At 84.0% G+C, this 11,074-nt stretch overlaps 1 protein-coding gene across 1 annotated transcript; it reads left to right on the top strand.

Moving 5' to 3' along the window:
* Positions 1-5,838: 5,838 nt before the first annotated feature.
* Positions 5,839-7,338, top strand: LOC125434771 (basic proline-rich protein-like; the record flags this gene model as incomplete). Its single annotated transcript, XM_048500455.1, has 1 exon — positions 5,839-7,338. A coding segment is annotated over one exon (1,500 nt), but the record flags the coding sequence as incomplete, so codon positions are not given.
* Between the last annotated feature and the right edge of the window lie 3,736 nt (positions 7,339-11,074).

Below are 11,074 nucleotides of genomic sequence, written 5' to 3'. Positions count from 1 at the left end.
TTATCATATCTGAATCTGGTTCTGTTTGGTTTTAAAAACAACCCAGCAAAAAGGGGCCAGTTGAAATGATGCCAACATGTGTACCTCTCGAAAAACCAGAAAGCTGCGAGCTCCAGTTCTTGAATGGGGAGCACTATTTTTTTTAAATATTAAACCCAGAAAATTAACACAATGCTAGGAAGAGGGTGGTGGTGGAAGCTTTAACTTTTTAAAAGGCTAGAGGGAGATGATGAGGCCGAACAGAAGCAGCCTGAGTCTCGAGATACGAAAGGCCTTCCTTTCTGGGGAGATTGGTGAGTGAAAAGTAAGCTCTAATATAGCTTGTAACAGACTGGGTTCAGTGGTGGGATCCAAAAATTTTAGTAACAGGTTCCCATTGTGGTGGGCGGGGCACGATGGGGGCGTGGCTGGGGATTCCAGGGGTGGGGCATTCCTGGGCGGGGCTGTGGCAAGGATGCAGCCTCTGCGCTGGTCCTTGGGCGGGAAACAAATGCACGCAGGCGTAGGATGCCACGTACGCCGGTGCACTTCCTGCTAGACTGCTTCAAGTTCTGCGCGCTGCTGCTGAGAGGAGGGGCGTAACTAAGGCAAAAATCACGTGGCAAAATCACCAATTAGTAACCCCCTCTCGGCACACACACAAAATTAATAACCTACTCTCAGGAACCTGTGAGAACTGCTGGATCCCACCTCTGACTGGGTTGCTTAAAACAGGCACTCAGTTATGGGGACAATGCCCTGGGAGAGAGAAGGGAATGCGGCTTTAAAGTGTTGTAAGTGATGTTGAGGACTTTTATCCTCACAACCACCCTGTGAGGTAGTTGGTTGAAAGGGAGCAGGCCGAGGCCACTCAGCAAGTTTCATTACAGAGAGGAGATCGGAACGGAGGTCTGCAAGAGCTTACCTAGGGTGGCCGGAGGATGGCCAGTAACTTTTGCCCTCTAGTGGGACTATCGTATCATTACACCCTCCTCTGATACTGATCAAGCATTTCCAAAACATTTGTCTAACCCAGGGGTCTTCAAACTATGGCCCTCCAGATGTTCATAGACTACAATTCCCATGAGCCTTACCACTTGGCCATGCTGGCAGGGGCTGATGGGAATTGTAGTCCATGAACATCTGGAGGGCCATAGTTTGAAGACCCCTGGTCTAACCTCTTTCAGGGTGGCAAATGAGGGCAATGTGGGCTTTGAATGGTGGGGTTTGGAAGGCTCCCTGCTACAAAGGGATTATTCATGTCAGTGGGAAGATGGATTTCTGGCTCCTTTCCACGTCCTCCATGTCAAAAGGACCTAATTCGAGAAGTGGGGTCATGTGGCTCCTATTATAAGCAGGCTACAGACCCTGGAAAACATCTGGATCAGTGAGTGAAAAGCAAGCTGTAATACAGCTGGAACAGCAGCCTCCCCGTAGGCTTTCTTTTTTCTCTGATAACATGTTATAAGATCCATTTCAGTTAATAATGCCTGTATATATCCCCCCCCTTTTTAATTAATTATGACAAATACAATTTATCAGGAAAAAACTGAAGGTAATGCTTTGGACCATACTGGATGTTAAGATGGAGATCTGTGACCTCATCAGTGGTGTAATTAGGTGAACCCCAGGTGCTACTTACCTGGGGGCACCCAGGCAGCTGCTTTGCAAAGCAGGAAGCCACGGTGCCCCTTTGCCTTCCACTGCTGCTTGAGGAGATGGTCTACCTGTGGTTGAAAGGAATGGGTAGATCTGGCCACTGGAGAGATAGTCTTCCAAGATGATGATGATGAAGAAGTAGAAGACAAAGAGGAGGAGGAAAAGGAGAAGTTTGGATTTATATTCTACCTTTCTCTCCTGTAAGGAGACTCAAGGTGGCTTACAAGCTCCTTTCCCTTCCTCCCTCCACAAGTGACACCTTGCGAGGCAGATGGGGCTGAGAGAGTTCCAAAGAACTGTAACTAGCCCAAGAGGTCACCCAGCAGGAATGTAGGAGTGTGCAAACACATCTGGTTCACCAGATAAGCCTCTGTCACTCAAGCGGAGTGGGGAATCAAACCCGGTTCTCCAGATTAGAATCCACCTGCTCTTAACCACTACACCATGCTGGGGAAGACCTGTCAGATTGGGGGGGGGGGGGCTCAATTTGAGAACTTGCCCTGGACACCATTTTCTGTAGATTCACCCCTGGACCACATTGCTTGCAGAAAAAGGGAGGCTTGAATGTCATCCGCTGCAATGTATTCAGTGTGTGTGTGTGTGTGTGTGTGTGTGTGTGTGTGTGTGTGTGTGTGCTGTTTTGTTGTTGAGGGGCGTGAGGCTCAGCAATAATTCCAGTAGGAAGAATTGGGGGAGAGTCACATGCAATGTATTGATGCATCACCTCCTTATGATGACCTAGCTGTTGTTTCACATCCCCCCCCCCCCACCCCCCCCCCCCCCCACCCCCCCCCCCCCCCACCCCCCCCCCCCCCCCCCCCCCCCCCCCCCCACCCCCCCCCCCCCCCACCCCCCCCCCCCCCCACCCCCCCCCCCCCCCACCCCCCCCCCCCCCCACCCCCCCCCCCCCCCACCCCCCCCCCCCCCCACCCCCCCCCCCCCCCACCCCCCCCCCCCCCCACCCCCCCCCCCCCCCACCCCCCCCCCCCCCCACCCCCCCCCCCCCCCACCCCCCCCCCCCCCCACCCCCCCCCCCCCCCACCCCCCCCCCCCCCCACCCCCCCCCCCCCCCACCCCCCCCCCCCCCCACCCCCCCCCCCCCCCACCCCCCCCCCCCCCCACCCCCCCCCCCCCCCACCCCCCCCCCCCCCCACCCCCCCCCCCCCCCACCCCCCCCCCCCCCCACCCCCCCCCCCCCCCACCCCCCCCCCCCCCCACCCCCCCCCCCCCCCACCCCCCCCCCCCCCCACCCCCCCCCCCCCCCACCCCCCCCCCCCCCCACCCCCCCCCCCCCCCACCCCCCCCCCCCCCCACCCCCCCCCCCCCCCACCCCCCCCCCCCCCCACCCCCCCCCCCCCCCACCCCCCCCCCCCCCCACCCCCCCCCCCCCCCACCCCCCCCCCCCCCCACCCCCCCCCCCCCCCACCCCCCCCCCCCCCCACCCCCCCCCCCCCCCACCCCCCCCCCCCCCCACCCCCCCCCCCCCCCACCCCCCCCCCCCCCCACCCCCCCCCCCCCCCACCCCCCCCCCCCCCCACCCCCCCCCCCCCCCACCCCCCCCCCCCCCCACCCCCCCCCCCCCCCACCCCCCCCCCCCCCCACCCCCCCCCCCCCCCACCCCCCCCCCCCCCCACCCCCCCCCCCCCCCACCCCCCCCCCCCCCCACCCCCCCCCCCCCCCACCCCCCCCCCCCCCCACCCCCCCCCCCCCCCACCCCCCCCCCCCCCCACCCCCCCCCCCCCCCACCCCCCCCCCCCCCCACCCCCCCCCCCCCCCACCCCCCCCCCCCCCCACCCCCCCCCCCCCCCACCCCCCCCCCCCCCCACCCCCCCCCCCCCCCACCCCCCCCCCCCCCCACCCCCCCCCCCCCCCACCCCCCCCCCCCCCCACCCCCCCCCCCCCCCACCCCCCCCCCCCCCCACCCCCCCCCCCCCCCACCCCCCCCCCCCCCCACCCCCCCCCCCCCCCACCCCCCCCCCCCCCCACCCCCCCCCCCCCCCACCCCCCCCCCCCCCCACCCCCCCCCCCCCCCACCCCCCCCCCCCCCCACCCCCCCCCCCCCCCACCCCCCCCCCCCCCCACCCCCCCCCCCCCCCACCCCCCCCCCCCCCCACCCCCCCCCCCCCCCACCCCCCCCCCCCCCCACCCCCCCCCCCCCCCACCCCCCCCCCCCCCCACCCCCCCCCCCCCCCACCCCCCCCCCCCCCCACCCCCCCCCCCCCCCACCCCCCCCCCCCCCCACCCCCCCCCCCCCCCACCCCCCCCCCCCCCCACCCCCCCCCCCCCCCACCCCCCCCCCCCCCCACCCCCCCCCCCCCCCACCCCCCCCCCCCCCCACCCCCCCCCCCCCCCACCCCCCCCCCCCCCCACCCCCCCCCCCCCCCACCCCCCCCCCCCCCCACCCCCCCCCCCCCCCACCCCCCCCCCCCCCCACCCCCCCCCCCCCCCACCCCCCCCCCCCCCCACCCCCCCCCCCCCCCACCCCCCCCCCCCCCCACCCCCCCCCCCCCCCACCCCCCCCCCCCCCCACCCCCCCCCCCCCCCACCCCCCCCCCCCCCCACCCCCCCCCCCCCCCACCCCCCCCCCCCCCCACCCCCCCCCCCCCCCACCCCCCCCCCCCCCCACCCCCCCCCCCCCCCACCCCCCCCCCCCCCCACCCCCCCCCCCCCCCACCCCCCCCCCCCCCCACCCCCCCCCCCCCCCACCCCCCCCCCCCCCCACCCCCCCCCCCCCCCACCCCCCCCCCCCCCCACCCCCCCCCCCCCCCACCCCCCCCCCCCCCCACCCCCCCCCCCCCCCACCCCCCCCCCCCCCCACCCCCCCCCCCCCCCACCCCCCCCCCCCCCCACCCCCCCCCCCCCCCACCCCCCCCCCCCCCCACCCCCCCCCCCCCCCACCCCCCCCCCCCCCCACCCCCCCCCCCCCCCACCCCCCCCCCCCCCCACCCCCCCCCCCCCCCACCCCCCCCCCCCCCCACCCCCCCCCCCCCCCACCCCCCCCCCCCCCCACCCCCCCCCCCCCCCACCCCCCCCCCCCCCCACCCCCCCCCCCCCCCACCCCCCCCCCCCCCCACCCCCCCCCCCCCCCACCCCCCCCCCCCCCCACCCCCCCCCCCCCCCACCCCCCCCCCCCCCCACCCCCCCCCCCCCCCACCCCCCCCCCCCCCCACCCCCCCCCCCCCCCACCCCCCCCCCCCCCCACCCCCCCCCCCCCCCACCCCCCCCCCCCCCCACCCCCCCCCCCCCCCACCCCCCCCCCCCCCCACCCCCCCCCCCCCCCACCCCCCCCCCCCCCCACCCCCCCCCCCCCCCACCCCCCCCCCCCCCCACCCCCCCCCCCCCCCACCCCCCCCCCCCCCCACCCCCCCCCCCCCCCACCCCCCCCCCCCCCCACCCCCCCCCCCCCCCACCCCCCCCCCCCCCCACCCCCCCCCCCCCCCACCCCCCCCCCCCCCCACCCCCCCCCCCCCCCACCCCCCCCCCCCCCCACCCCCCCCCCCCCCCACCCCCCCCCCCCCCCACCCCCCCCCCCCCCCACCCCCCCCCCCCCCCACCCCCCCCCCCCCCCACCCCCCCCCCCCCCCACCCCCCCCCCCCCCCACCCCCCCCCCCCCCCACCCCCCCCCCCCCCCACCCCCCCCCCCCCCCACCCCCCCCCCCCCCCACCCCCCCCCCCCCCCACCCCCCCCCCCCCCCACCCCCCCCCCCCCCCACCCCCCCCCCCCCCCACCCCCCCCCCCCCCCACCCCCCCCCCCCCCCACCCCCCCCCCCCCCCACCCCCCCCCCCCCCCACCCCCCCCCCCCCCCACCCCCCCCCCCCCCCACCCCCCCCCCCCCCCACCCCCCCCCCCCCCCACCCCCCCCCCCCCCCACCCCCCCCCCCCCCCACCCCCCCCCCCCCCCACCCCCCCCCCCCCCCACCCCCCCCCCCCCCCACCCCCCCCCCCCCCCACCCCCCCCCCCCCCCACCCCCCCCCCCCCCCACCCCCCCCCCCCCCCACCCCCCCCCCCCCCCACCCCCCCCCCCCCCCACCCCCCCCCCCCCCCACCCCCCCCCCCCCCCACCCCCCCCCCCCCCCACCCCCCCCCCCCCCCACCCCCCCCCCCCCCCACCCCCCCCCCCCCCCACCCCCCCCCCCCCCCACCCCCCCCCCCCCCCACCCCCCCCCCCCCCCACCCCCCCCCCCCCCCACCCCCCCCCCCCCCCACCCCCCCCCCCCCCCACCCCCCCCCCCCCCCACCCCCCCCCCCCCCCACCCCCCCCCCCCCCCACCCCCCCCCCCCCCCACCCCCCCCCCCCCCCACCCCCCCCCCCCCCCACCCCCCCCCCCCCCCACCCCCCCCCCCCCCCACCCCCCCCCCCCCCCACCCCCCCCCCCCCCCACCCCCCCCCCCCCCCACCCCCCCCCCCCCCCACCCCCCCCCCCCCCCACCCCCCCCCCCCCCCACCCCCCCCCCCCCCCACCCCCCCCCCCCCCCACCCCCCCCCCCCCCCACCCCCCCCCCCCCCCACCCCCCCCCCCCCCCACCCCCCCCCCCCCCCACCCCCCCCCCCCCCCACCCCCCCCCCCCCCCACCCCCCCCCCCCCCCACCCCCCCCCCCCCCCACCCCCCCCCCCCCCCACCCCCCCCCCCCCCCACCCCCCCCCCCCCCCACCCCCCCCCCCCCCCACCCCCCCCCCCCCCCACCCCCCCCCCCCCCCACCCCCCCCCCCCCCCACCCCCCCCCCCCCCCACCCCCCCCCCCCCCCACCCCCCCCCCCCCCCACCCCCCCCCCCCCCCACCCCCCCCCCCCCCCACCCCCCCCCCCCCCCACCCCCCCCCCCCCCCACCCCCCCCCCCCCCCACCCCCCCCCCCCCCCACCCCCCCCCCCCCCCACCCCCCCCCCCCCCCACCCCCCCCCCCCCCCACCCCCCCCCCCCCCCACCCCCCCCCCCCCCCACCCCCCCCCCCCCCCACCCCCCCCCCCCCCCACCCCCCCCCCCCCCCACCCCCCCCCCCCCCCACCCCCCCCCCCCCCCACCCCCCCCCCCCCCCACCCCCCCCCCCCCCCACCCCCCCCCCCCCCCACCCCCCCCCCCCCCCACCCCCCCCCCCCCCCACCCCCCCCCCCCCCCACCCCCCCCCCCCCCCACCCCCCCCCCCCCCCACCCCCCCCCCCCCCCACCCCCCCCCCCCCCCACCCCCCCCCCCCCCCACCCCCCCCCCCCCCCACCCCCCCCCCCCCCCACCCCCCCCCCCCCCCACCCCCCCCCCCCCCCACCCCCCCCCCCCCCCACCCCCCCCCCCCCCCACCCCCCCCCCCCCCCACCCCCCCCCCCCCCCACCCCCCCCCCCCCCCACCCCCCCCCCCCCCCACCCCCCCCCCCCCCCACCCCCCCCCCCCCCCACCCCCCCCCCCCCCCACCCCCCCCCCCCCCCACCCCCCCCCCCCCCCACCCCCCCCCCCCCCCACCCCCCCCCCCCCCCACCCCCCCCCCCCCCCACCCCCCCCCCCCCCCACCCCCCCCCCCCCCCACCCCCCCCCCCCCCCACCCCCCCCCCCCCCCACCCCCCCCCCCCCCCACCCCCCCCCCCCCCCACCCCCCCCCCCCCCCACCCCCCCCCCCCCCCACCCCCCCCCCCCCCCACCCCCCCCCCCCCCCACCCCCCCCCCCCCCCACCCCCCCCCCCCCCCACCCCCCCCCCCCCCCACCCCCCCCCCCCCCCACCCCCCCCCCCCCCCACCCCCCCCCCCCCCCACCCCCCCCCCCCCCCACCCCCCCCCCCCCCCACCCCCCCCCCCCCCCACCCCCCCCCCCCCCCACCCCCCCCCCCCCCCACCCCCCCCCCCCCCCACCCCCCCCCCCCCCCACCCCCCCCCCCCCCCACCCCCCCCCCCCCCCACCCCCCCCCCCCCCCACCCCCCCCCCCCCCCACCCCCCCCCCCCCCCACCCCCCCCCCCCCCCACCCCCCCCCCCCCCCACCCCCCCCCCCCCCCACCCCCCCCCCCCCCCACCCCCCCCCCCCCCCACCCCCCCCCCCCCCCACCCCCCCCCCCCCCCACCCCCCCCCCCCCCCACCCCCCCCCCCCCCCACCCCCCCCCCCCCCCACCCCCCCCCCCCCCCACCCCCCCCCCCCCCCACCCCCCCCCCCCCCCACCCCCCCCCCCCCCCACCCCCCCCCCCCCCCACCCCCCCCCCCCCCCACCCCCCCCCCCCCCCACCCCCCCCCCCCCCCACCCCCCCCCCCCCCCACCCCCCCCCCCCCCCACCCCCCCCCCCCCCCACCCCCCCCCCCCCCCACCCCCCCCCCCCCCCACCCCCCCCCCCCCCCACCCCCCCCCCCCCCCACCCCCCCCCCCCCCCACCCCCCCCCCCCCCCACCCCCCCCCCCCCCCACCCCCCCCCCCCCCCACCCCCCCCCCCCCCCACCCCCCCCCCCCCCCACCCCCCCCCCCCCCCACCCCCCCCCCCCCCCACCCCCCCCCCCCCCCACCCCCCCCCCCCCCCACCCCCCCCCCCCCCCACCCCCCCCCCCCCCCACCCCCCCCCCCCCCCACCCCCCCCCCCCCCCACCCCCCCCCCCCCCCACCCCCCCCCCCCCCCACCCCCCCCCCCCCCCACCCCCCCCCCCCCCCACCCCCCCCCCCCCCCACCCCCCCCCCCCCCCACCCCCCCCCCCCCCCACCCCCCCCCCCCCCCACCCCCCCCCCCCCCCACCCCCCCCCCCCCCCACCCCCCCCCCCCCCCACCCCCCCCCCCCCCCACCCCCCCCCCCCCCCACCCCCCCCCCCCCCCACCCCCCCCCCCCCCCACCCCCCCCCCCCCCCACCCCCCCCCCCCCCCACCCCCCCCCCCCCCCACCCCCCCCCCCCCCCACCCCCCCCCCCCCCCACCCCCCCCCCCCCCCACCCCCCCCCCCCCCCACCCCCCCCCCCCCCCACCCCCCCCCCCCCCCACCCCCCCCCCCCCCCACCCCCCCCCCCCCCCACCCCCCCCCCCCCCCACCCCCCCCCCCCCCCACCCCCCCCCCCCCCCACCCCCCCCCCCCCCCACCCCCCCCCCCCCCCACCCCCCCCCCCCCCCACCCCCCCCCCCCCCCACCCCCCCCCCCCCCCACCCCCCCCCCCCCCCACCCCCCCCCCCCCCCACCCCCCCCCCCCCCCACCCCCCCCCCCCCCCACCCCCCCCCCCCCCCACCCCCCCCCCCCCCCACCCCCCCCCCCCCCCACCCCCCCCCCCCCCCACCCCCCCCCCCCCCCACCCCCCCCCCCCCCCACCCCCCCCCCCCCCCACCCCCCCCCCCCCCCACCCCCCCCCCCCCCCACCCCCCCCCCCCCCCACCCCCCCCCCCCCCCACCCCCCCCCCCCCCCACCCCCCCCCCCCCCCACCCCCCCCCCCCCCCACCCCCCCCCCCCCCCACCCCCCCCCCCCCCCACCCCCCCCCCCCCCCACCCCCCCCCCCCCCCACCCCCCCCCCCCCCCACCCCCCCCCCCCCCCACCCCCCCCCCCCCCCACCCCCCCCCCCCCCCACCCCCCCCCCCCCCCACCCCCCCCCCCCCCCACCCCCCCCCCCCCCCACCCCCCCCCCCCCCCACCCCCCCCCCCCCCCACCCCCCCCCCCCCCCACCCCCCCCCCCCCCCACCCCCCCCCCCCCCCACCCCCCCCCCCCCCCACCCCCCCCCCCCCCCACCCCCCCCCCCCCCCACCCCCCCCCCCCCCCACCCCCCCCCCCCCCCACCCCCCCCCCCCCCCACCCCCCCCCCCCCCCACCCCCCCCCCCCCCCACCCCCCCCCCCCCCCACCCCCCCCCCCCCCCACCCCCCCCCCCCCCCACCCCCCCCCCCCCCCACCCCCCCCCCCCCCCACCCCCCCCCCCCCCCACCCCCCCCCCCCCCCACCCCCCCCCCCCCCCACCCCCCCCCCCCCCCACCCCCCCCCCCCCCCACCCCCCCCCCCCCCCACCCCCCCCCCCCCCCACCCCCCCCCCCCCCCACCCCCCCCCCCCCCCACCCCCCCCCCCCCCCACCCCCCCCCCCCCCCACCCCCCCCCCCCCCCACCCCCCCCCCCCCCCACCCCCCCCCCCCCCCACCCCCCCCCCCCCCCACCCCCCCCCCCCCCCACCCCCCCCCCCCCCCACCCCCCCCCCCCCCCACCCCCCCCCCCCCCCACCCCCCCCCCCCCCCACCCCCCCCCCCCCCCACCCCCCCCCCCCCCCACCCCCCCCCCCCCCCACCCCCCCCCCCCCCCACCCCCCCCCCCCCCCACCCCCCCCCCCCCCCACCCCCCCCCCCCCCCACCCCCCCCCCCCCCCACCCCCCCCCCCCCCCACCCCCCCCCCCCCCCACCCCCCCCCCCCCCCACCCCCCCCCCCCCCCACCCCCCCCCCCCCCCACCCCCCCCCCCCCCCACCCCCCCCCCCCCCCACCCCCCCCCCCCCCCACCCCCCCCCCCCCCCACCCCCCCCCCCCCCCACCCCCCCCCCCCCCCACCCCCCCCCCCCCCCACCCCCCCCCCCCCCCACCCCCCCCCCCCCCCACCCCCCCCCCCCCCCACCCCCCCCCCCCCCCACCCCCCCCCCCCCCCACCCCCCCCCCCCCCCACCCCCCCCCCCCCCCACCCCCCCCCCCCCCCACCCCCCCCCCCCCCCACCCCCCCCCCCCCCCACCCCCCCCCCCCCCCACCCCCCCCCCCCCCCACCCCCCCCCCCCCCCACCCCCCCCCCCCCCCACCCCCCCCCCCCCCCACCCCCCCCCCCCCCCACCCCCCCCCCCCCCCACCCCCCCCCCCCCCCACCCCCCCCCCCCCCCACCCCCCCCCCCCCCCACCCCCCCCCCCCCCCACCCCCCCCCCCCCCCACCCCCCCCCCCCCCCACCCCCCCCCCCCCCCACCCCCCCCCCCCCCCACCCCCCCCCCCCCCCACCCCCCCCCCCCCCCACCCCCCCCCCCCCCCACCCCCCCCCCCCCCCACCCCCCCCCCCCCCCACCCCCCCCCCCCCCCACCCCCCCCCCCCCCCACCCCCCCCCCCCCCCACCCCCCCCCCCCCCCACCCCCCCCCCCCCCCACCCCCCCCCCCCCCCACCCCCCCCCCCCCCCACCCCCCCCCCCCCCCACCCCCCCCCCCCCCCACCCCCCCCCCCCCCCACCCCCCCCCCCCCCCACCCCCCCCCCCCCCCACCCCCCCCCCCCCCCACCCCCCCCCCCCCCCACCCCCCCCCCCCCCCACCCCCCCCCCCCCCCACCCCCCCCCCCCCCCACCCCCCCCCCCCCCCACCCCCCCCCCCCCCCACCCCCCCCCCCCCCCACCCCCCCCCCCCCCCACCCCCCCCCCCCCCCACCCCCCCCCCCCCCCACCCCCCCCCCCCCCCACCCCCCCCCCCCCCCACCCCCCCCCCCCCCCACCCCCCCCCCCCCCCACCCCCCCCCCCCCCCACCCCCCCCCCC

The sequence above is a fragment of the Sphaerodactylus townsendi genome, linkage group LG06 (assembly GCF_021028975.2).
Source record: "Sphaerodactylus townsendi isolate TG3544 linkage group LG06, MPM_Stown_v2.3, whole genome shotgun sequence".
Classification (NCBI taxonomy): Eukaryota; Metazoa; Chordata; class Lepidosauria; order Squamata; family Sphaerodactylidae; genus Sphaerodactylus; species Sphaerodactylus townsendi.
This window is presented reverse-complemented; position numbering and strand designations above follow the sequence as displayed.